This window comes from Microcebus murinus, chromosome 4, assembly GCF_040939455.1.
Source record: "Microcebus murinus isolate Inina chromosome 4, M.murinus_Inina_mat1.0, whole genome shotgun sequence".
Classification (NCBI taxonomy): domain Eukaryota; kingdom Metazoa; phylum Chordata; class Mammalia; order Primates; family Cheirogaleidae; genus Microcebus; species Microcebus murinus.
Genome location: NC_134107.1, coordinates 57163218 through 57190314, shown reverse-complemented (window position 1 = coordinate 57190314; position 27097 = coordinate 57163218). Strand labels below are relative to the sequence as shown.

At 39.4% G+C, this 27097-nt stretch overlaps 2 protein-coding genes across 2 annotated transcripts; one reads left to right on the top strand and one right to left on the bottom strand.

Annotated features, from left to right (window-relative positions):
- The first annotated feature begins 8136 nt into the window (after positions 1–8136).
- LOC105871381 (olfactory receptor 51A4-like) lies at positions 8137–9090 on the top strand. Its single transcript, XM_012764685.2, has one exon. It carries the CDS (start codon positions 8137–8139, stop codon positions 9088–9090), a length of 954 nt encoding a protein of 317 aa, XP_012620139.1.
- A 9015-nt stretch (positions 9091–18105) lies between these two features.
- Positions 18106–19053, bottom strand: LOC105871378 (olfactory receptor 52P1-like). Its single transcript, XM_012764682.2, has one exon. The coding sequence runs from the start codon at positions 19051–19053 to the stop codon at positions 18106–18108; it is 948 nt and encodes a 315-aa protein (XP_012620136.2).
- Positions 19054–27097: the final 8044 nt, after the last annotated feature.

The following is a 27097-nucleotide window of genomic DNA, read 5'->3' as shown; positions in this document are numbered from 1 at the left end:
GACTAAAACTATGGTGCTCAAAAAATGGTAGTGTTCAACAGGGATTTTGGGGGGGGAGACCCACATCCTTAAGATTTTTTTAAAAATTGTTGGGGGGAAGGGATAACCTCTATCCCTTCTTAGGGAGAGGAAAAGATATACTGTAACCTAAATGTCTAAAAATAATCTGTTATCAGGAGGTGGGCAGGTGGAAGGGGGGAGGAGGGGGATGGTATGTACTTACATGGTGGGTGCTGTGTGCATCACCTGGAGGCTGGACATGCTTGAAGCTCTGGCATAGTGGGGTGGGAGAGGGGGGCAGGGGCAAGATATGTAACCCTAACAATATTTGTACCCCCATAATATGAGGTAATTAAAAAAAGGATTAAAAAAAAAGAAAAGGAAAGGTGGCACATGTGGAGTTTGCCAGTTCTTCTGAGTGCCTTCATATTAATATATTCTAATGATGATCTCAAGAAATAACCATTATTCCCAGTTTACAAATAAAGCCTAAGTACCTCAAGGAGATAAAGTAATTTGCTCATTATCACACAGTAAGTGACAGACCCAGAAATAGATCATAGCTTTTCTACTACATCATGCTTGATGATCTCCAGTGGTATTGCTGGAAGAGAGAGGGATTGCTTCATCAGCATAGCTTTATTTTCAGTCACCTTCATTCCCTAGGTACCGGCATAAAGTTAGAGAACCTCTTTTCTCCTCTTTAGCATGCTCCCATGCCTAAAGCACTCATGCATATCCCTTTGGTTAGACTGCCTGATATCCCTTTGGCAGAATTTGGAAAGAGCCTGTGCTCATTCTTTTCAGAAATGGGAATTCCTGATGGCCTCTGTTGTCCCAGAAGGACAGACTGTGTCCCAGTCTCTAGCTATCCTCTTTTCTCCCCACCTGCTTCCATCTGCCACCAGGAAATTCATAGCCTGGCTCTTTAGAAAGAGCAGGTGGCTCAGTATGGGACATCTTAGAATCCCTCTGGTGGCCCATAAGAAAAAGCATCAGGATGCACTACCTGACACTTCCAAGTCCCAGAGCTGCCTGGCCCAGAACTCAGGGGGCTCAGGAAGTTCAACTATGGAAATCTCTTGGATTTGCACCTGAATCCCAGCAGACCTGTTATTTCCCTACCTCCACCAAGAGGATTATAAAGTCCTGGCCTTTATGGACATGGCAAGAAATGATTTTCCAACAAGAGAGACAGATGAGAGGAGACAAGCTCCGGAGTTGTGGTGAGTACAGGGACTAGGGTGTCAGAGCTGGGGTCTGGGCTGTGACCTGGGCGCCAAGGCCTGGCAGTACTAGGCAGCACTGGATGGTATCTGTTGAGGGGAGGCAACTTCCCTCCAGGTCTTTCCATTCCAGGTGAGAATGGCGTTATGGTCTTTGTTGATCCTCCCTCTTGTAACATAGTGAGTTTGAGTGGGCATCTGTGATGAATTCTTATCACATCATTACTCTGAGTTTGATATTCCTTAATGATCTGGCCGAGGAATACGGTCACTTCATGATGAAAGGAAACTCTGTTCCTCTTCAATTCTCAATCAATTGGTCAAATCTGGAAAAAGCAATTTACTGATGGTCCTGCAGGTTCATCTGCAGTGGCTACTCCTAACATGGGCTGAATGTGACAGGTGTCCTGCATCCTACTGTGGGACTTTTGCTTGTGGGACAAAGGCAGGCCTAGAGTATCAACTGTGGATCAATCTGGGGTCTAGATGCTCAATTAAACCTTCCCTTACATGACACATTCTGACTAGCTTGAGCAGGGGCAGAGGGGAGTCACTCCATCTCATTCTAGGCTGACTCGGGTTGTGTAGACTAGCACCTGGGTAACAGCTGATTGCAGTTACTACTTATGATGGGCTGATGATTTCTTTATTTAACTTTCTTTATTTAACCTCACCACCACTCAATAACAGAGTTCTCTTGTTATTTCTTTTTAACAAATGAGAGTGTGTAGGACAGAGGGGTTAAGAAAGTTGTCCATGGTTTAATGAAGTAGTAAAGACAACATTTAAACACAGTCTGGATCTTGAGCATACAATTCTAACCCTGTGCTCTCTACCTAGGATATATGTAATATGCCAAACTGTCTCAGCCTCTGAAATGCCAATATAAGATACATGCTTATAATGGAACACACAGTATTTATGCTGTTAAAGACATTGAAGGAAGTTAAAGAGATCGTTATTTTCAGATAGCTCAGCAGCTAGCAGATAGCCTCACAGATTTATCTGTGTTAATCCTGGAGGGAAGATCACAGAAAGCCATGTTACACAATATTCACAGATGCCAGTGATTTATGCAAAAGGTCTCTGCACTAGGTTGTTTGTCCATCTACTTATCATTTAAAATTTAACATCTTTAATACTAGAGATATTCTTGACCCATTCCATACCCTGGATACACCACTTAAATTTAATCAAAGATTTTGATAACCAACTTTCAAAATGAGGCAACACTTATGTGATCAGATATGAAGAGAATCTCCTATTTAAAAATATTTAAAGTGATTAAATAAAGGATAGAAAAAAAGACTCCTAGTATCAGATTTTGTTAATGATTTTTTTCTATATGCATCCCAAATCTATAAGCAAACTAAAACATTTTGAGAAACTCTAATTTTATTCCTTTAATCAGATCCCACTGCAATTTCATCAATAACTTTCAGGATCTAAGTTCTTTGATAATGCTTAGCAGTAGCCTCTGAGTGTCTCCCAGTTTGTAATTGGTATGGGGGAGGAAGGAGTCATGGAGAGAAGGACCTCTCCCCACACATCCTCCATTCAACCCTATAATATAATAAAAGCTCCAAACAGCTGGAGAGCACTAGGGATGGAGGGGGTCTGAGTTGTTTCAAGGGAGCTAGGAGACCTGCAGACAATTTGTGACTCCCCAGTTACAGGTGCTTGGCCTAGACAGGTTTATGCAAAGCTTATTTCAGAGCAGAGCAGAGCATTATTAGACCTAATTTTGGCTAAAGCACAACAGCATCATAGGCTTGGGGAAGACTTAGGTTCCTGGCTCCTGACAGTCTTTACTAGGCTAGGGATGTAGTCTCAGGGCCTATTTTTCTGAAACTTCTCTCTTGCCTCCAAGCCTGGGGCTTCTGCAGCCCCAGGACTCAGCTGGTGAAGCCAGAGGCTTAACACCTCACATTCCCTGGAGTGCTAAAGACTGATGCCTTGTTGCCACAGAAACCTTGGTGGAGGAGTCTCCAACCTTCTCTAAGCTGAGCCATCTCCTTTCCGTGACTCACAGATTGGCTTTTGAAGATAGACTTCCTTGATTAGAGAAAGAAACAGTCTTTGCACTATTCGTTGTCTTCTAGAACCTGGATGAGTAAGAGGGTAGAAGGGCAGAGACTGTAGTTTAATTTTATTCCACCTCTTCCAGAGGGTCTTGTTTGCATTGACTCCCTCTCAGCCCACCTACCTATCTATCCATCATTTATCATCTGTCTCCATCTTTCTACTACCATCTTTATTTTTTCCACATATAGTTTTATCATGTTTCTCCATTACTCAGGAGATTGCTGCTTGAGGAAGAAAATTTTTCTTCCTAAGCTATGAGCCTGTAATTAAACTCACACAGTACGTAACACAGGGACAGTCAATAAGCACACAGCCCCTTTGGTCTTAGGACTTTTCCATGGAGACTCTCAAGGGTTGATGCATGTAAGCGGTCAGGAAGGAGGCAAGGGTGGTATTTGAGGGGGTCCCATGAGTATGCCATCCTGTTTCATCTTTGCAGATGGATATTTTCAGCAATAACATGCTAATAATGATCATAACAGAAAGAAGAAGCATAACACAGTACTTATATCAAGAGAAAAATATTTAAAAAAAATTTAGAGATGAAAATGCTGAGGAACAGACAGATGCACCATCTTTGAAGTCAAGTAACATGCACTTGAAGCTGGTCCCTCTGCTTACTCTTAATGTGGTCATTGGCAGGTTTGCTCAACTCTCAGACTCTATTTCCTCTTCTCTAGAAAAGGAATAATGCCATATACAGCCTTTGAAAGAAGGGAGACTTCAAGAGACACTAGCTGTGAAACCCTAGGGCGGTGTCTGGTTATCTTTACATTTTAATAAATGCCTGTGACAAATTGTAGTCTTTCCCATGTTCATAACCACTCTGTGAGGTTAGAGTCATTGTCTTTTTTTTTTTTTTTTACATGACAAGGACACAGCTTTTTGGTGAACTCCTTTGTCACCCACACAGCATTGGAGCAGGAGGAGGAGGATGCAGCCCTCCTTGTGTCAGACACTGCTGGATTCTTGGATCTTGGGTACAGTTGGGATGTCAGGGATAACTTTGGCCCTGCATCCAGAAGATGGGCCACAACCTGTGTGGGAAGGTTGGAAAAACTGGGAGTGATGGGAGGCAGGGAAGCCTGGTTGGATTGTTCTGAAGTCTGCTTCTCTTTGTGGGTGACCTTATTCCCATCTCAAACCTCTGCTGTAAAGGGAAATGGAGTTAAAAAGATGGGACAATAAAAACTTTGCCTTTCAATTATCCTGTGGACAAAAAATCTGATAACAGCTGAAGTGTCCAGAGTCAGAATTGTTCTTTCTTTATATGAAGGAATTAAGCAAATAGGCTTTCTCTTTAGGCCAACTTGGATTTAAGTCCTGGCTCTACCACCTAGCTGCATGACCTTGGGAAAGTTACTTAGACTTCCCGAGCCATGATTTTCTCATCAGAAAATGGAAAAATATCCCACAGGGCTAGAAAATTAAGTAATGCATGTAAAGTGCATGTATAAAAGACAGGCATGTTACTTTCTGATTCTTACTATTATTTAATAAACTTAGGACTGTGAGGAAGTATCAGAAAGCAAGAAACATGTCAAAAAGGAAAAAAAAATGGGACAATCAGGTAGCTTTGACGCTACCACAGTGATGTATGGATCCTAGGAAGCACAGGGAGATGGGGCATCCAAGTCAGCATGTGCCCGGGAAGGTGGCTCTCTGACTCTTCTTCAGCTGGCATGGTGGACATGTAATTTTCGCTCTGGCCTGCTGTGGACAGAAGGTTGTTACAAACCTATGTGGCACTATCCTGGGCACTATTTATGAAAATACAAGTATGGACACTTAAATTAGTATATGTGTAGAGAAAAAATTGTGATCAAATCTCTATTAGGAAGATATCTTCTATCACAACTGTGTTTCATGATCATCAGTGGTTCCCTGATACCTGCAGGATCAGGTCTAAGCAAGATCTTCATACTGAATCCAGAAGAGGATTAGGTTTACAGTGATAAGGAAGACAAACATTTTCTGGTTCAGGACACAAGTGTTTCCTCCTTGAACTGAGTAGCCTCCCTTGATCTCTTCTCCCAGTGCACCTTCATACTCCATGCTCTCTCCCACCATTGTCAGGGTCTGATATCCATGTTCCCACCAGTGTGTGTGGGGGGGAGTCAGCAATGTAGTTTCTGGCTCATGGTCAGGGCCATCCTCTATGACAGCACAGGCTGAGAGCCACAACTCCAGGAGGGCCATTCACACAGACTAGAATGTGTATGGCGCCCCCTGCAGTTGTGCAGCATGGCCCTGACCCTGACCATTGCTCAGATGCATTATAAATAGACTGTGGTGTGACTTGTTGATGAAGGCAGCATGTGCAGAACTCAACCTGCGGACACTGCTGAGAGGATTCAGACAAGGGAAATGACTCCTCTTATGAACCTTTCCGCAGTTTTATCTCAGTTCACTAAAGAGACACGTAGACGAACAGAGGCAAAAGAAGGAATGGTGGAAATTTGATATTATCCAAGGACTTATCTTTCTCAGTTTTTATTATAAAGGAGTGGCTTAAAGGAGTCATAAATATTTACTGAATAGGAAAGCATAGTTAACTAACATTGTGAAGAATGTGCAGTGTTTTAGGTATTGTGTGAGGCATCTGACTATAGGCTTTAGCTGGTTCATGTGTGAAGATATTGAAAACAGACCCAGGAAATAGAAGCCTGTCAAGAATAAATAAGTGTCATAAGAATTGCAATTAGAAAATGGCTCAACCACTTAAAAATATAAAAACGCACAGTAGGTAATCAATCTAAAGAACTCATACAAAACAACATGAAAAATTCAGGAATCCCAATAGAAAATTGAGTAAAAGACTTAAGAATTTCACAAAAGGAGATATTCAAATAGCCAGAAAATATATAAGGTGCTCACTTTTTTAGAAATCAGAGAAATATGCTTACAACAACAAAGCAATACCACTACACACTCCCAGAATAACTATAATTAAAAATGCCAACAACAAAGCATTGATGAACACGTGGAACAATTGAACTCTCCTGCAGTGTTGGTGTGGGTGTAAATTGGTATAATAACTTTCAAAAACTGTTTGGAAGAATCTAGGAAAGCTGACTCTATGCCTAGCCTGTGACATAATTCCTCTCGTAGGTATACACCAAACATAAATGCATGCATGCATTCACAAAAGAATTGTATTAGAGTGTTTATGGCAGCACTATTTATAATAGCTCCACCCTTGAAATTATCCAAATGTCTATCAATAATAGAATGGATGAATATATTGTAGTCTATTCACACAAGGAAAATTGTGCAGCAATGAGAATGAACACTATACAACTGCATCAAGCAATATGGATGAATCTCACAGATGTAAAGTTGAGTGAACGATATAAACAAATACATACTATATGATTCTAATTATATAAATTTCAAAACTAGGCAAAATTCATCTGTGGTAGACATCAGGATAGTGGCTATCACTAAGAGATGGAATGTCTAGGAAAGTTCACAGGGTGTTTTGGGGGTGCTGACAATATTCTGGTTCTTGATCTGGGTGTTTATTACATGGGTGTGGTTTTTCACTTTGTGAAAATTCATCAAGATTTACATTTATGATATGCATACCTTTCTGTGTATATATTTTAATAAAATTTTTAAAATGATAAAATATGGTAAATTTGGTGAATAGAAAAATGTCCTAAAAGTTTACAATACCTAGAGGTGATTGAAATGACTAGGGATGTAGGATGGACAAGATCTTTCCTCTTCTGGATTCAGTATATAGATCTTGCTTAGACCTGATCCTGCAGGTATCAGGGAACCATTGATGATCACGAAACACAGTTGTGATAGAAAATATCTTCCTAATAGAGATTTGATCACAATTTTTTCTCTACACATACATAAATTTAAGTGTTCATATTTGTGTTTTCATAAACATTTAGATTATAATTCTAATGGAATTGGAAGAGGAATCAGAATTCAGAAAGAAGAAAAGTGGGACAGTGAGGCTGTTATAATATGCAGGGAAATGATGATTCAGTTAGATTAGTTTTATTGGGATCTGAAAGGAGAGGAGAGTTTAAAGATAGATTTGGAGACTATGTTACAAAGTGAAAGGACATACAACGTTTTATTCTTTCCCTAGGTATTTCATGGATAATAGGAAAGAAAGGGAGGCACTCACCAACAAATACTGGTTAGTAAGCTTTGTGGAGAGAGTGGAGAATTTAGAGCTTGTGGTTCTGCAGAACATTCAATCTACAATGCAAACCAGTGTGACGTGCTTGGTAGACAGATGGAGATGAGTCCTGAGGAGAGAAGTTTGGGGGCGAACGTGTAGCTTAAAAGGATATGATGTAAAGGTGTAGCTTAAAATGCTATGGTGAGGGTATGAAAACAGATGAGCTTACACACACACTCTGGGCTCCTTGGTATAGCATTTCTTAACCCTGGGGTTCCGGAAGCTCATCCTGCTCTGCCTGGCTCTTCAGGTTATGCCCCTCAAGACCTGTCAGCCACTGCCTTCTGCCCGCAGCTGGGGAGAACTTCAAAGTGCTTGGCTCTTTTATAGTAAGGTGGCTGAAGAAGAGATATTTTAGAGGAAAGTTTTTCTAATTGAGTCCACAACCACGGGACTGTTTTGAAGGTAGGATCAGAAGAAAATAGGCAAGCTTTAAGTAACCAGTGAAGTGGAGGGGAATGGAGCTCCTAAGAGGAATGGGTTTATTTCATGGCCTAAGAAAGTGTGATGGGGTGGCTCTTTCTTCCCAGCCCACGCTTAGTAGGGAATTTATAAGTAATGATCAAATGAACAAATGCCTCTTACTCCTAGGGTGGACAACTGCCTCCTGGAATCACTATGTCCTCCTGCAACACCAGCACCTCTGGTCACTCTACTTTCCTGCTCACTGGCTTCCCAGGCCTGGAAGCCTCTCATCATTGGGTTTCCATCCCCATCAACCTCATCTGTGTGGTTTCCATCCTGGGTAACAGTATCATCCTCTTCCTGATCCGCACAGACCCAGCCTTACATGAGCCCATGTACATCTTCCTGTCCATTCTGGCAGCCTCTGATCTAGGTCTCTGTGCCTCCACTTTCCCCACCATGGTGCAGCTCTTCTGGCTGGGAGCTCGTGAGCTGCCCTTTGATCTCTGCGCAGCACAGATGTTCTTCATCCATGCCTTCACCTACGTGGAATCTGGCGTACTGCTAGCCATGGCCTTCGACCGCTTTATTGCCATCCGGGACCCTCTGCACTATGCCACCATCCTTACCCCCTCAGCCATGGCCAAAGTGGGAACTGCCATTCTGGTGAGGGCTGTCCTGCTTAACCTCCCAGCACCCATCCTCTTGCGGCGTCTGCTCTTTCCCCAGATCAGTGTACTCTCTCACTGCTACTGCCTGCACTGTGACCTTGTGGGGCTGGCCTGCTCAGACACCCGGATCAACAGCTTGGTTGGCTTGGTCTCCATCCTCCTCTCACTGTGCCTTGACTCCTCCCTCATCATGCTCTCGTACACCCTGATCCTGCGGACTGTGCTGCGCATTGCTTCACCCGGGGAACAGCTCAAGGCACTCAACACATGTGTCTCACACCTCTGCATTGTTCTCATCTTTTATTTGCCCAAGCTGGGGCTGTCTGTGCTGCACCGAGTAGAGAAGCACAGCTACCCTGCTCTGGCAGTGCTCATGGCCAACCTGCACTTCCTGGTCCCTCCCTTCATGAACCCCATTGTGTACTGTATCAAGTCTAAGCAGATCCGTCAGGGCCTACTAAAGCGCTTCCAGCCAAAGAGGGTTGATGTTTCCTAGAACAGCAGAAGGACCCAGTGGCACATGACTCCAGTGGGTCACCCTGGGCCTTGGGGGGGGGGAGGAGTGGTGGAGAGTTAACTTTTGAGGTTTCTGAACAATTCATCTCATACTGTTATAGTTTTTAAGAGATGAACATTTTAAAATCCATTGAATTATCACCTTGATAATCCTCTCATTGTTTTATTAGAGTTAAACTATCTTGGACTCATTTATACTATGACATTGTTCACTGATGTATCCCTAGCTCTAGGAACACTATCTTATAGTAGGTGCTCATATTGTTGAATAAATGAGTAGAGAAGATGAAGGAGCAAAAGAGCTCTGACAGCCAATCCTCAGGAAGGGGGAGGACTGAGAGATCAAAATGTCTGAAGTCTATGGTGATAACAGTTGATAAAGTGGAATGAAGGGAAAACAAGTGTCACAGACCTTGGGGACAGGTCTGATTCTCCCTATAACACATGGTAAGAAGGCTGTTTCTAAAGGTGCAGCCCAGAGAGGGGCTAAATTTATTGTGGAGCTTTTTCCAAAGCTACTTCCAAACTCCTAGGAGGAAGTTTACCCAGGAACTGAAGGCTATCTCCCTCATTCACTATCATTGCCCTTGGCCTGCTCAGTCCTAAAATACCCGTACATTTGTGAAGAATTGAAATAGGGATATTTCTGGAGGAAGACAATCAAATCTAATAGAAGCAGCCACGATAGAGCTAGTAGAAAATGCTTTGTATCTATGGTCATCCAGGCCATTGGGAATTTAACAGTTGCCATCATTTATGTGTAATTTTCATGAATCAGGATAAGAGAGAATGAGGAACTCAAGGCAGGAAGGCAGGGTGGGGATCTGAATCCTGTATAAGCAGTTCTGGTTGGGAAGGCTGTTTTCCCTGCTGGATTGTATTTATATTACCATTGTATCATGGATTCCAAGGAACTCGGAACCCTGTGACTATCAGTGACCAGAAAGCCATTGCCCACACTGTGTCTGAAGATCATAGATCCTGCCCATAGAGCTCAAGAAAGAAAGAATAACAATCATGAGTTTTGAGTTACCATTTTGGAATATTATGTCTAGTGGTAGCCAACTAAAAGGTTCAGTAAATCAGTTTGACACACTTTGGAAAAGGGAGTCATTTGAAAAGATAGATTGTGGTACACGGCAGGGTTCCCTATCAGGGGCACATGCCTTGGGCCCAACAAGCAACCATGTTATTCAGGCCCTTCTGTGCGCTTCACATACCACCCCAATAACAAGAAGGTTCTGATCATGGGTACAGAGTGTCCATCTTGTGGAGGGTCCCAATCTATCAGAAACCCTAGGCTGGCATGATGGTATTCAGGACCACAAGCATCCTTGGCAGATAAAACAAAACATTGTACACAGAGCCTTGAGGCTGCAAAATTTCTATTCAGAGGGTTAACAGAATAAAGCTTGTCTATTAGAATCTGATTTAAGCCAAGATGCAGGGATTCCTTGTCTTTGTCATGTTTATCTTATCACCAGTGCTCTGGGCTTAGAGACTTCTTCCACCTTTTATCTCTATCACCATAGCACGGCCATCTTTGTACCTGGCCATTTCATGGCTGCACTGCTGTCAAGTGCTGGGAGGGATCTGGGGCTCTATGCCTCTACAACATCATATTTTCAGTGTGTAGCCATCATGAATCTAAAGCTCCTGCTCTTAATCTTTATGCCAACCAGAATGTCATCCACCCATGCAGAAAAACTAAGTAAAATCACTCAGCTCTGGTTTGTAATAGTTATATAACTTTAAGCTAGTTATTTCACCTCTCCAAATCTCCATTTCCTCATCATTATAAAGTGGGGTACCTACTTCACAGAGATGCTGAGAGGATTTAACTACATAGTATACATAAAGCACTAAATCCAGAAGCAGAGAACCCATTTTGTGTATTTGTATGATTTGATTAATGCCTGTCTCCCCTATACATTGCAAGCACCATGAAGGCATTGGTTTTTCCTGACTCGTCTAACAGTGGTGCTTAACATGGCCTAGGATATTGTAAGCCCTGTATGTGTTAAATGAGTGAATGAATAATGAATAGAAAATTCCTGACAAATGGTAAATGCAACTGATTGTATAATTTAAATGAGCTCAATAGATGGAAACATTTATCATTAATATCATATAATTTGTATATTGACTTTGGGAGGGGAAAGCCAAGCATTGGTTTGTTGCAAATGCAAAAATTTTGTTCAAGGTTGCACTGCTTCATAGAAACCCTGGGTTTATTAATTCATAACTAAACCTCTCAAGGACTTTATGTTCCAAAGGGGTGATCTAAGCCTTGTCTAAATGATATCTGTGTATATAATGCCAGTTACCAAGGCATGTCCCAGGTTAATTGAACAATATACCGAGTCTGTGATACTCTCAAGCTGAATGGGGCTCTTGGTGACTGGGGAAGGAGTGACTGACTCACCTGTACATTTTTAGATCAAGTAAGAAATTTATACACACCCTTATGATGGGCCTGGCTACTAGCAACCAAGGAATTGGGTGGGGATGATCCCACACAAGAGGAGAAGGCTTACGGAAACCAAGAGCATATCCCAAGTTCTTCAAAGCCAAGCCTTTCCAAGGAGATTAATATACGTTGTTCATGGATTGGCCATGGAGCAAATGATTTCCTAATAGCCCTCTGTAAGGAAAAGAGTTGTTTTAACCTATACAAGGAAGGGAACAGGAAGCCTACAGTGGTTGATCTGGTGAGCAATTGCTGTAAATTAGAGTGATGTGAAGTCATGATGAATGCAAAATTTATGTCGTAATGCTTCTTTGTGGATTAGAATATAAGGAAAAATGGCCTTTGGGAAATGCCCTTCTGAAATCCTTTGACCTCTTCCCATGAACCAGTATAAGAACACTTTGAGGAAGATAGAGAAATAGGTTAACTACATGTTTGACATAGGAAGGAGCATGAAAGGGAAAAAGGACAGAATGGAAAATGTTGATTTTATTCCTGGATTTTACCACTCTGTGGTGACTTTTTTAGGGAGTTGTCTTGCTTTTAATATGGTGTTAAGAAATGCTACAATTTTTTGTTTTGCTTTTGTTTTAAAAACTATGTTAAGCAGATATCTGTAGTTTTCAGGCATCTGAAATGTAGCTTAGTTTTCAAATTCCAGCTCTGCTTCCAACTACTTCTCTAACTTTGAGCAATTCATTTCTATGCTCAGTTCCCCCATCTCTAAAATGGAGATAACAGCCTTTGCCCCATAAAGGTGTGATGATTAAATGGGACAAAATATCTAGAACATCAAGAAATGCAACAAAATGTAATAATGTATAACTTATTAATATGAGAGGTACTCTGGACTTCAAACATCTGATACAGTCACCGTGCCTGGTTCTCTGCCAACACAACCTCCTCAGACCTAGACCAGGTACCTCGTTTAATCATTCTTCATCAGCTCAGTCATCATTCACCAACTCTAGGAACCTTAAGGGACATCTCCTAGCTTTAAGTACAGGTTTGAGAGCCATCTAATTCCTCAATATCCCAACCTCAGATACAAACAAGTTCACAATATGATTAGACTTAATTTGAATACCAGTCTATATTTTCCAAGTACTTTATAGAAATAACATTTAATCATCTCATACCATAGGAGGCAGGTACTGCTATTGCCTCTCTTTCATGTTGCTGTAGATAACTGATTTTCCAATTTTTTAAAAATACAATGTTGCCCATGATGATGATTTTCTAATTTCTGATTTTTAAAATTTCTTCTATATCTGTTCTTTTTAGAGACAGGATCTTTCTTTGTCACCCAGGCTGGAGTGCAGTGTCCTGGTCAGAGTTCATTGTAATCTTAAACTCCTGCGTTCAAGCGATTCTCCTGCCTCAGTCTCCCAAGTTGCTGGGACTAGGGTGCGCACCACCATGCCCAGCTCTCATTTTCTAATTCTTGATGCGTCATCAGATGGAACTTGTCATTTCATACTAGAAATTCTATAATTTCTTTGTTCCCAGGGTTCTAAAATTCTAGGATATGATTTTAAGGGTAACAAATACAAAGACAACTGAATGTGAAGTCTTAATAGGTTATCTATGTCAAAGTAAATTCTATAATAGAGAAAGTATGGGACTCTAAGAGCTAGAAATGAGACACTTGAGTGCATGAACCTAAAACTATTGGGCCTTCTATTTTTTTCTTCAACTTTTCAGGCTTGCAGAAGTACCATCTTTCCCATGCCAGAAGAGAACAATTTTTGCTTAGAAATCACACAATGACCTAACACAAAGTATTGCAATAATTTTCCTGTTTAAGATCCACTTTGTCACTCTTCATTGTTTCTAGACCAATGATCTAAGTTTCCATCTTAAGAAGCTAGAAATAGAAGAGAAAATTAAAGAGGAAAGAATTTTAAAAAGATAAAAGCAAAAATCAAGAAAAATACAAGCAGTTGAAAAAAATGTAAAAAGCTACAATTTGGTTCTAAAAATGAATTAAATGAATACACCTCCCTCCTGCACCAGCACAACAGAAAGGAACACAGCACACACAAATAACCAATAGCAGAAATAAAAGAGGTAAAAGTCCTACAGATATGAAAAGATAATAAAGGGGATATTATGAACAATTTTATGTCTATATTGGTATATTATTTTGACAGTTATATTTAAAGGAAATGGAAAAATTATAAAATAGAAGATATGAATAGCTCTATATTCATTAAAAATTGAATGTGAAATAAAAACCACCAAACCCATCATATCCAGATTTCTTTCTTGCAGAATTCTATCAAATACTTAATAAAACAAATGTTACATTGAACATTTTCAGAAAATAAAGTATAAGGGATTACTTTCCAATACAGTTTATGAGGCAAACAAAACCCTGATATAAAAGCCTAAAAAGGAAATTACAAGAAAGAAAATTATGAGAGCAATATCTATCATTGACATAGACGTAATTATCCTTATCAAAATATTAGCAAACTGAATACAGCAATATGTGAATATAATAATGCATCATGATCAAGTGGGGCTTATTCCAGGAATACAAGGTGGCTTAACATTTAAAAATAAGTATTGTACACTGTGTATCAACAGCATAAAAGGAGAAAAATTGGGCGATTACCTAACCATGTGAAGAAAAATAATTTGACCAAATTCAACAGCATTCGGGATGAAAATTTTCAACAACTTTCAATAGAAATGTACTTTCTCAATCTGTAAAAGGCATCTATGAGAAATCTACAATTAACATTATACTTCATGAAAGAATGAATACTTTCCTCCTAAAATCAAAAACAAGGCCATACATGTACGCATACGTCCAAACTCAAACGGTATACATTAAATATTAATGTGTGCAGTTGTTTGCATATCAATTATCCCTCAATAAAGCTGTTAAAAATAAGAGACCACAGCAGGCATAGAAAGACATACTGGAACCCTCATACACTGCTGGTAGGAGTGCAAATTGGCACAGCTGCTCTAGAAAAGCTTTGGCAGTTCAAGTGGTTAAATAAAAGGTTATATGATCAGTAATTCCACACCTAGGTACATACTCAAGAGAAATGAATGCATGTCAACACAAACTTTTACACAAATGGAACAGTCACATTATTCATAATAAAAGGTGGAAACAACCCAAATATCCATCAGCTGATGAATGGATAAACAAAATGTGATATATACATATAATGGAATATTAGTATAAAAGAATATAAAGGAATAACGTACTCATGTATGCTACAACATGGATGAACCTAGAATATGTTAACATTAAGTGAAAGAAGTCAGTCACAAAATACCACATATTATATGTTTTTCATATGAAAGTCTGGAATAGGAAAATCTATAGAGAAAGAAAGATTAGTGGTTGCTTAGGGATTATGGGGGATGGGAGGATATGAAGGTAGTAACTAAAGGATATAGGATTTTAGATGTGATGAAAATGTTCTAAAATTGACTATAGTGATAGTAGCATGCATCTGTAGATACACTAAAAACCACTGAACCATACACCTTAAATGAGTGAATTGTATAGCATTTGAATTATCTCAATAATGGTGCTTAAAAAAAGAAAAACAAAGATCAGAAGCAAAGCAAGGATGCCTTACTAATTCAACACTGTGTTGGAGGTCCTGGCCAGTACAATATATATCATACAATCAAAACTCTAGTAATTTTTATGGACATGAACACATTGATTCTAAAATATATATGGGAACACCACCTAGAATAGCTAGGGCCACAGCTATAGCTAAAAGTACAATGTTGGGGGACTTAACTACTTCATGTTGAAACTTACTGTAATGCCATTAGTATTAAGACAGTGTAGGATTGACATATGCATAGACAATTAATGAAAAAGAAAAATCCAGAAATATATACTCACATAAACAGTTGACTGATTTGACAAAGTTGCCAAGGCAATTCTATATGGAAAAGAATTTTTTTTAACACATAAAGCTGAAACAAACTGGATATCTATATGTAAAAAAAAAAAATCTTAACCTGTACTTCACATCATACCCAGTTTTTTGTGTTGGATCATAGACCTAAATTAAAAGCTAAATCTATGAAAAGAACTGACCATGAATAAAATTGGTTATTTGGAAGTCATAACTAAAAATTTCTTTTTACCAAATATTAAGGAAATCAAAAGACAAGCCACAAAATTAGACAAAATATTTTCAATATCTCGCAAATGCCTTGTATGCAGAATATATGAACAGCTAGTATATATCAATAACAAAACCAAAAATCTCGTTAAAAATGGTCAAAAGACTTTACTAAACATTTCACAGAAGGCATATTCATGAATAGTAAACACATGAGAAGTTGGTTGACATTGGTTATCAGAAAATGCAAATGAAAACCACAATGAATTACTAACTTGTACTCATTAGAATGTCTAAAATGAAAAAAGGAATGACAAAAATCAAGGATTGGCCAGGATGTAGAACAGCTGGGAAATGCTATATATCACTAGTGAGTTTATAAAATATCACAAGTATTTGGAAAAGGTTCTATTAAAGTTTAGCAAATACTTACCCTCTGACCTAGTAATTCCACTTCTAGGTTAAAAAATATTCATAGCAGCTTTATTCATAATAGCCAAAAAGTGGGAAACAATCCAAGTGTCTAAATGTAAAGATAGTTAAACTTTGGAATATTCATACAATTGAAACTTCCTTAGCAATGAAAGGAAATTAACACCACAACAGCATGAATCTCAAAAACATTATGTAAAATCAAATAAATTGGAAATAAAGAATACATATTGTACAATTTGATTTATAGGAACTTCGAGAACAGTTAATTTAATGAAAGGTGATCAGAAATCAAATAGTAGTTTTCTCCATGGGAGAGTAAGGGCATTACTTAGAAGGAGCACAAGGGAACCTTCTGGAGTTATGAAAATACTTTGTATCTTGATTGAGAGGTGGTTATACTGTTGTAAATATTTGTCAGAGATTAAACTGTACACTTAATATGTGCATTTTATGTAAATTATACCTCATTATAAAAAGGCTTGGGGAACATAAGTTCAACCATAGCTAATATAGTCCTAAATAGAATTGAGCCAGTTTTCTTAACTTCCTAAACAGCTCGAGTTAAGGATCCTGGGGAGAATTTATTGGCCAGTCTGTGGCTTCTGATTGGCAATGTGGGGTGTCTGTGTGCAAATTAAGACTACTAGACTGCTGATCTCTGGTGTGCTGAGACCTGGAGTGAAGGAAGAACTATTTGGATGGCTTCAGGTTGAGTAAAAACAGAAGCCATTGAGAATACATGGGAGAATTTTGCTGAAGTCCCATATTAGAGCTGTCACCAAGGATTTATCTTCCTGAATCATCATTCCGACACCTAGAATAGTGTTTGGTGTATTGCATGTTCTCAGCAATGTTAGTGATGATTGGAAAACAATGATCCTCTCACCTCTGGATCAGACTATTACATTCTTAATCCCAGGGCCTATATTTCTAGAAACTCACCTGGTAAAAAGCACAGAATTTGGAAGTAGAAATATTTGAGTTGAATTCTGGCTGGGCATTTATTTGCCTTCTTGTAAAAGTAACTGCCTTCCTAATCTTCTTTCTCTGGATCTGTAAATTGTGGGTAATGAATTATATGCTCCTCTTCAGATGGTTATGAGACTACAGTAAGACAATGCCTGTCCTCTTGCTGCACTGCAGAGTGTTGAACTAATTCATGTTGCTACTGGTGAAATTCTGGGGCCTACGTCATCCTGAGCCTGCTAGAGTTGTTCTCCTGTGTAAGCTCTTTCTAAGCTTATTAAAATGCTTTACCCAAGAACTAAATACCAATTGAGACACCTCTGCCTATAGATTCTGGGCAGGATGTCAGAACCAGACCCCTTGAGAACTTTGGAACCTACGGGGCCCTTCTAGTGGCTGCCATAACTTTCATTTTTATAAACTTGCTCAGGAAGTCGAACAGGGCAGAATTCCCTATTTTTTCCCCAGAAAAGGGCCCTGGTCCTTCTCCTGCCTTGGACCTTTGCCCATGATTATTCTTTCATTATTGTGCCTATGGCCAATTGCTGAGTGCTCTGTCTCCACCTCTCTGATTCTCTGCATGAGTGTGTGTATGCATTTCTCCCCGGTGAGACTTAGAGCTCACGAGGTATCTCTGTATTCCTATCAGAGTAGGAACACCTGCTGGTGGATGATGGTTATTTCTGCTTGTCAGACATGCAGCCCTATCTTATTTTATTAAGGTCTTTTGGAAGGTAGAAACAATGTTAGAACTGGATTCCCTGGGAGGCTATTATCAGTTTGGTAGCCATAGTTCCCATTAGACAGAGGCTCTCTGAACTTTGTAACTGCATCTACATCATAGGTAGGAAATACCTCATCATTCTTCCATCATCTGACTTATGCTATGCCTCCTTATCAAAGTCAGGATACCACTGAGTGTGGGCTTGTCTTCTAAAGCTAGGAGTCATTGGTCTTTTTAAACATTGACCAATGACTAAGGAGAAGACAGTTCCAAGGTGGGATTGAAAACTTATGACTGAGCCGGGCCCCACTTTAGCAGTCGGAAGACCCCATCCCTGATCTGCTTGGTCTTCATGCCATAAATGATGGGGTTGAGCATGGGTGGCACGACCAGGTAGAGGTCAGCCAGGAGGATGTGAACGTGTCGGGGCACATGCTGGCCAAAGCGCTGCGTGTAGAATGAGAAGAGTCCTGGTGTGTAGAAGAGAAGGATGACACCCAGGTGGGAGCCACAAGTGCCAAAAGCCTTAGCTCTCGCCTCCTTGGAGGAGAGGCCTAACACAGCCCGGAGGATGAGTGCATAAGAGACAGTGATACAGATGGAGTCTGTGCCTACCACCAGTGTGGCAGCAGTGATGCCATAGATGTTGTTTGGCTGGGTGTCCCCACAAGCCAGCTTCACCACAGCCATGTGCTCACAGTAGGAGTGGGCCACCACTCGGCTGCAGTAGCTCAGTCTTGCCAGTAAGCAGGTGAGTGGGGTCATGAGTCCCAAGCCACGAAGCACAGCTGCAGCTCCCAGCTTGCCCACAGACTCTGGGGGCAGCAATGACCCATAATGCAGTGGCTGGCAGATGGCTAAGTAGCGGTCAAAGGCCATTGCTAGCAGGACACCGGATTCCACAGCCGAGAAGCCATGGATAAAGAACATCTGGGCAGCACAGGCCCCAATGGCAATCTCAGCAGCATTTGCCCAAAAAAGTGCAAGGAGCTTGGGCACAGTGGAGGTGCAGAGCACCAGGTCAATAGTGGACAACATGCATAGGAAGAGGTACATGGGCTGATGCAGGGCAGGCTCTGAACGTACCACCAGGAGCACTGCCATGTTGCCAAGTACTGCCAGGACATACATGGAACAGAAGGGAAAAGCAATCCAAAAGTGGGCTGCCTCCAGGCCAGGAATTCCCACGAGCAGGAAGGAGGTTGGGTTCTGTTGACTGTGGTTTGTGAATTTCATGGCCAAGCCAAAGTAGGGTGAGTAGAGAAGACCTCACTGTCTTGCTCTGAACCTTAAGAAGCCATAAGAAATGAAACAGCTGGGATTCATATTTATGTTGTGCTGAATGGCAGCAGAAAATATTCGAGTTAGACTTCATGAAAAACATCCAGGATGAGAAGATAATGCAAGGCAGGAGGTAGGTTACCATCACCAAGGTTTAAAGGAACCCTTCCCACTTCCATCTGATCCAATGATTTCTAGGTTGTGGGCACTGTAAAACTCTCTCCATGGTGAAAGTATGTGGCTAGAGGCTCTTACAGCTTTCGACTCTTTGCCTATACTCTAGTATTTTCTTCCGATTCATCTGCCTATATGACAATATAAAGGTAATGTTAATGATAAATAGGCAGATCCAATGGAAGACACAAATGTGGTTACTTTTCAAGATGGGAAAGATCAGGACTGAAAGAAAGGCAGGGAAATCCCAGATGGATTTTTCAAGCCATTGAGCCCATAATAAACTCATGGATGAAGCTCGTAACCTAGGTTCTGACCAGGAACAGCAAAACACAGATGAGGGGCTGAGTCTCTGGTAAGTTGCTACAACCATAAGATTGCCTGGCTCATGTTTAGTACAAGGATCCTGTGCTTGCCTCAGGTGTCCTACCTGGATGCTGGTAGAAACAGGTGTAATCAGGCTGGTGTAAACAACTGGTCAGTGGTGGGTGTCAGACTGATTTGGCCATAATATATGATAAATTGAGAAATGATTGTGTACAAAGTACATTATCTCAAAAATCAAAGGTACATGAAGAAATAAAGGGAATGAGAAGTGTATTTTAATCATTGGGAACATAGAATTATTCTCTAAAAGCAAATATGGATTCCCACGTTTGATCAAAATGACATACTGAGCTTCTACACATCTCCCCATCTCTTTCATCCATGCTCACACTCTTTCTCTACTATCTTCCCTCACCTGCACATGTCTTCTCATTTTTTCCTTGTATACTATCCAGCCAGTAATTGAGAATTTGAGAGAGAAGAGAGATTAAAGCAAAAATGCAGGAAAGGGGACAGTAGAGGGAGAGAGATGAACAAACAATGAGCTCAAGAACCAGAAATAGACATAGAAGAAAAAAGTAGAGGAAGAGAAAAGTCCTTTCTCAAAAGAGCTTCTAGTACAATGGGATATGACTGTGTTCTGCTTGCTAATTGAAACAGTGGAACCAACTGGACCCTCTAGAAATGGCCTATTTGCACCCCTAACCGTAAGCTGCAATACTCCTTTAGAATCCCTAGCATCAGCTACCCATATCCAAAGATCACAGGAGACTGTTTTGGGGAGAAGGGCAGAAAGAAAAAGGGCAAGGTCTCCTAACATAATCTGTAGGAAGGAACTGCCTTCTCAGTGTCAACTATAGCTGTTACTCTGTTATTGAGAAAAATCTTGTCCCCTTTCTGTCTTCTCATCTTTTCCTCCATGTATCTCCTTTTTTTTCTGTGATCTCATCCCCAGAGAATATTTCATTCAGTGTTTGTGGTGGCTGAAGGGTCAAGGACAGAAGTCAGTGTGGGGGGACCTTGTGAAATGGTGTTTATAAAACTGTTTCACTTGATAAATCAGCACACTATGTATTTGGCTGACATGTGATTGTGTCTGTTGCTGTGCAAAATGCATGGGCAAGGCTGTACTGAGACGTAGGTACATACATTTATGTAAGACATTGTTTTTGGGGTGTCCATGCTTCAGTGCCCTTTCTCTGGTGTGGAGAAAATTCAGTTGATGAACGGGATGGCCCTACTTTCTTTCCCTCCCTTGTTTTCTTCCACCTCAGCCTTTTAGTAATTGAATGTTTTCTCAGCCCCTGAACTGCTGGATTTACTCCATCCTTGCTCTGGGGCCTACACAGCATGACGACTATAGCTCCTCTGTCTCTGCTCCATTTGTACAGATGGGGAAATGAAGTTGGAAGAATATGTGCTGAGCATAATGTGTGTGGATTCCAAGAGAGTGATCAAGGTAGAGGTGAGGGCCTTTGGGCCCTCACTTATGGATGTCCACTCATCTTTGAGTTAGATCTCACACACACACAAAAAAACACAGGATAAGATTGTAGAGCACTGGGAAATGATGCAAGGCAGGAGAGGGGTTTCCATCACTATGTTCAAAGGAGCGATTCCCAATTACATACGATTCATTGATGTCTAGGCTGGGGGTGTGGGCATGGCTGTAGAACCCTTTCCAAGGTGAAGACGACTGGCTAGAGATTCTTACAGGTTTCTACTCTCATGTACGAACCCTCTTTCTGCCTATACTCGTGTTACTTCTGATTCATCTGCCTCCTGAGATTAGGCAAGGAAAGACTCCTAGCCTCCCTCCTCCAGATAACTCTCCAGAGCAACAACTCTACTTCATGCCTCTCGCCGCTCCACTCTGTTCTGGATTATTTTGGTATTTGGTATAAGAAAGGTCCTACATAAAATATGTAAGACTAGGAACCCCAGGGCCAGGAACAAGGCTGTCTCATGAGGAAAGGAGAAAGTTCTTTATCTTGGAGGTACTCATGAACATCTGGAGGCTACCTGCCCAAGATTCAGCACTCACCAATGGAAGACCTAGGGCAGCCTGATTTAACTCCCAACTTTACAACTCACCAACTTTGTGATCTCAGTCAAATACACTCTTTAAACCTGCTTCCCTATTTGTGACTGGAGAGCCAATTACACTACATGGCACAAAGCAGTGGTCAGAAAGTGTGGATTCATCTATAAATCCCTTTAATCTGAAGTAATTTAATTTTCTCATTGAGAAAATTATCTTAGCAGTCAGGTCTTTGGTTTTCTCGCAGTGTGCCTATTGCAGGGTTAAATATACAGACAAACTTACCAGGTCTGGGGCAGGGAGTAGTATTGGTGTGTCAGGTCCTGCAGGGCTTAGAGTATGGGGAGTAAAAGAGATGGAATATTTATCCTGTTACTAGGGCCCTGAGAGTAGTGATGCCATGGGGAGGAAGACAGTAAAAAGACCCCTGGGATGCGAAAGAGGCAGAAAATTGAAGCAAAATGGGCCTTGATGGGAGAGGAGAGAGGATAGGACCAAAAAGATCTATCCTGAGAGTTGTGTGGGTAGATGCGAAGGTCCTTGAGCACAGATAATTTTTAAAGGCTATTTGGCATAGAAACATTCTAGAATATTTTACTAATTTTATTTTTTCTGTTACTCCTTTTATCCTAAATATTTGCTTCTCAGTGTTTCTTTTGGATGAGTTACTTATGTTAGTTCTTTGTCTATGAAGCAGGGAAGCAGTGAAGATTAAGTTAGATGATATAAAACAAAATATTAGTTCTTAGAAATATTTTCAACTTTTTTCCATTCAGTAGGGCATTGGCTATGGGTTATGTGGCCTTTATTATTTTGAGGTATGTTTCTTCTATGCCTACTAAGGGGTATTATAAAGGGATGATGAGTTTTATAAAATGTATTTTCTGTGTTGAGATGCTCATATTTTTATTCTTAACTGTTAATATATCCCATTTATTGATTTGCATATGTTGAATCATACTTGCATCCCTTGGGTAAAACCCACTTGATCATGGTATATTATCTTTTTGATGTGCTGTTAGAAAAATCCTAAATAATACTAGCAAATGGAATCTGTTTGTCAGAGATATCAGTATAGTTTTTTGTTGTGTCCTTGTCTAGTTTTGGTATCGGGGTGATACTGGTCTCAGACTAAGTCAGGGAGAATTCCTTCTTTGACTTTTTTGAACAGTTTCAGGAAGATTGGTATTAGTTCTTTGTATATTTGGTAGAATCCAGCTGTAAATCCATCTTGTCTTGGGATTTTCTTTGCTGGGAAAATTTTTAATTATTGCTCAGTTTCACTACTTATTTGTCTGTTCAGGTTTTCTATTTCTTCCTGGTTCAACCTTGGGATATTGTATATTTCCAGGAATTTATCCATTTCTTCTAGATTTTGTAGTTTGTGAGCATATCATTGTTCATAGTGGTCTCTCATCATTCTATTTAACATAGCACTGGAAGTCCTAGCTAGAGCAATCAGGCAAGAGAAAGAACTAAAAGACATCCAAACTGGAAAAGAAGCCAAATTATCCTTATTTCCTGATGATATGATCTTATAAACAATAAAGACTCCACCAAAAACATATTAGATTTGATAAATGAATTAAGTTTCAGAATTTAAAAAACAAAAAATCAGTAGCATTTTATACACCAATTACAATCTAGTTGAAAACCAAACCAAGAAGGCAATCCCATTTACAATAATTGCAAAGACGACACTTAGAAGTACATTTAATTAAGGAGATGAAAAAGCTCAAGGAAAACTGCAAAACACCGATGAAAGAAATTGTAGATGACACAAATGGAAAAGCATTTCATGCTTACAGATCAGAAGAATATCATTAAAATGACCATATTGCCAAAAGCAATCTACAGGTTCAATTCATCCCTGTTAAAATACCAACATTATTTTTGGCAGAAAATAAACAATCCTAAAATTTATGTGGAAGCAAAAAAGAGCCCAAATAGCCAAAGCAATCCTAAGCAAAGAGAAAGCTAGATGCATTACATTACCTGACTTTGACAAGGCTATAATACTCAAACAGCATGGTACTGGTATAAAAATAGACACATACATCAATGGAATAGAGAACTGGGAAATAAACCCATATATGTACATCCAACTTATCATTGACAAAGTTTACAATAGCACACACTGGGAAAAGGACACCCTTTTCAATAAATGGTGCTGGGAAAATTAGATTGTGATATGCAGAAGAATAAAACTGGGCCCCCATCTCTCACCATAGACAGAAGCCTAATTCAAGATGTCTTAAGGACTTAAATGTAGGACATGAAGCTATAAAAATACAAGAAAACGTAGAGAAAACTCTTCTGGACTTCGGTCTAGGTAAAGAATTCATGACTAAGGCTTCAAAAGCTCAAGCAACAACAAAAAATAGATGAATGGACCTTAAACTAAAAAGCTTCTACATAGTAAAATAAATGATCAGAGTGAACAGGCAACCTGCAAAACAGGAGAAAATATTTATAAATTATGCATCTAATAGGGGACTGATATCTAGAATTTACAAGGAACTCCAACACCACCATTACTAGAGTGTTCAAAGGACATGAATAGACATTTTCAAAAGCAAAAGATGGCATAAAAATAGTAAAGCAGCATATGAAAAATGCTCAACAGCACTAATCAGGGAAATGCAAATTAAAAGCACAATGAGATCATCTTATAGCAGTCAGAATGACTATTAGACAAAAAACATGTTAGTGAGGATGCAAATAAAAAAAAGGGAATGCTTATACACTGTTGCTAGATATGTAAATTAGTAAAATCTGTATGAAAAACAGTATGGAGGTTTCTGAAATAACTAAAAATAGATCTACCATTTGATCCAGCAACCCACTACTTGTTATCTACCCAAAGGAAAATAAATTATTATACCAAAAGGATACCTACACATAGTTGGTGGGGTTGTAAATTAGTACAGCAAGTATGAAAAACAGTATAAAGGCTTATCAAAAAATTAAATATAAAGCTACCATAGGATCCAGAATTCCCAGTAGTGGGTGTATTTCCAAAGGAAATGAAATCGTTATTTCAAAGAGATATCTGCACTCCAACGTTCATTGCAGCATTACTCACAATAGTAAAGATATGGAATCAATTTAGGTGTCCATTAAAGGATGCACAGATAAAGAAAATGTAGTATATGTGCACAATGGAATACTAATCAGTATTAAAAAAGGAAATCCTGTAATTTGCTCCAACATGGATCAACCAGGAGAACATTAAGTTAAATAAGTCAGGCATAGGAAAATACATGATCTCACTTCCATGTAAAATTGAAAAAAGGTGAATTTAGAAGTAGAGAGTATAATGGAGGTTACCAGGGGCTGAGGGAGTGAGTTGGAGAGATGTTGGTGAAAGGATACAAAATTTCAGTTAGAATAAGATCAAGAGATCTATTTTATCAGATGGTGACTATAGTTAATGACAATTAAAACTTTTAAATAGATTTTAAATGTTCTCACCATACACAAAAAATATGAGGTAACACATACAATTATCTCAATTTAGCCATTCTAGTGTTTACATATTTCAAAATATGTTATAAATATACACAATTAAAACATTGTAAGAAGTGCTATAAAAACAATATAAAAAAGTACAGGGAGCACAGTTTTAGATAGGTGGCTATGATAGGCTTTTCTGAGAAGGTGAATTTGAGTTTTATTTTTTTTTTCATTTTTAAATTTCATAGTATTACAGGATACATTTTGGTTACATGAATTGCTTTTGTGCCATTTGAGTCAAAGTTATAAGACCACCCATTACCAAGATAGCATGCATTATACCCAATTAGGTGTGAATTTATTTATCCTGTCCCTTCCTCCCCTCTCCCACTTTCTTGGTTTCCACTGAGTTTTACTACCACATGTACACATGAGTGTGATCAATTAGTTCTAGTTTAATAGTGAGTACATGCAGTATTTTTCCATTCTTGTGATACTTCGCTTAGAAGAATGGTCTCCAATTCCATCCAGGTTGTTAGAAAGGGTATTAGTTCATTTTTTATGGCTGAGTAGTTCTCCATAGTATACATATGCCACATTTTATTAATCCACTCATGTATTGATGGGTAATTGGGTTGTTTCCACATCTTTGAAATTGAATTGTGCTGCTATAAACATTTGAATGCAGGTATCTTTATTATAGAATGTTTTTTTCCCTTGGATAAATATCCATTAGTGGGATTGCTGGATCAAATGGTAGGTATATTCAGAGTTCTTTGAGGTATCTCCATACTACTTTACATAGAGGTTGTACTAATTTGAAGTACCACAAACAATGTATAAGTGTTCTTTTCTATCCACATCCATGCCAACATCTATTGTTTTGGGACTTTGATAAAAGCAATTTTCACTGAAGTTATGTGATATCTCATTGTGGTTTTGATTTGCATCTCTGATGGCTAGAGATGTTGAGCATTTTTTATGTTTATTGGCCATTAGTCTATCTTCTTTTGAAAAGCTTATGTTCTCATGCCTTTTGCCCACTTTTTAGTGGGGTTGTTTGATACTTTCTTGTTGATTTGCTTGAGTTCTTTGTAGATTCTGGTTATTAGCCCTTTAGCAGATGTATAGCATAAGAACAAATCAGAAGGCATCACTTTACCAGACTTCAAGCTATACTACAGGCTATAGTAACCCAAACAGCATAATACTGACACAAAAACAGACATAGACCTATGTATCAGAACAGAGAATACAGAAATAAAACCATCTTCTCATTGCCATTCGATCTTTGACAAAGCAGATAAAAACATATTGGGGAAAAGAACCCCTAATTCAATAAATGGCATTGGGAAAATTCGATAGCCACATGTAAAAGACTGAAACAGGATCCACACTTCTCATTGCTCACAAAAATTCACAATGGATAACAGACTTAAATCTAAGTCATGAAACTAAGAATTCTAGAAGAGGTTTGATAAATGCAGGGAGAGCAGGGCTGCAAGGAGATTGGCTACTTCTCCCCACACAGCCAGGTCCCTTAGATAGAAGTCACCACAGAGGATAAGAAAATTGATAGGAAATAGAATAAAAGAATACACAGAGACTAAGGTATATTTTATAGTTTTATATAAGAAGATCAGAATAACAGTGGGGGTAACTCAGGAGTCTAGCCCATATCTCCATAAGTGGTTCAGCCCTGAAGTTAGATTTACATAGGCTTTTATAATCACAGAAATCAATTACCAGTTGCCAGGGTAGCACATTTATATATCAGATAGTTCAGTTCAGTTGCTATGGGAACAGGATTACATAGTAACAGGTAGTGGGTTAGGGTCAAAAGTCCTTTTAAATGGCTTCTAACATTTTCTAATCTATCTAAGGTGAACAAACAGGTACAGAAAGTCAAGGACTAACTTCTAAGTTCTAAGATAGTTACCAATTAACAGAGGAATAATAAAAGGGGTATAGTCACTCTATATTTCTTTGATCTAGTTATTG

What these genes read in the sequence shown, in the direction of transcription:
- LOC105871378 (XM_012764682.2), bottom strand. Translation starts at nt 19,053, where the DNA reads ATGAAATTCACAAACCACAGTCAACAGAACCCAACCTCCTTCCTGCTC.
- LOC105871381 (XM_012764685.2), top strand. Translation starts at nt 8,137, where the DNA reads ATGTCCTCCTGCAACACCAGCACCTCTGGTCACTCTACTTTCCTGCTC.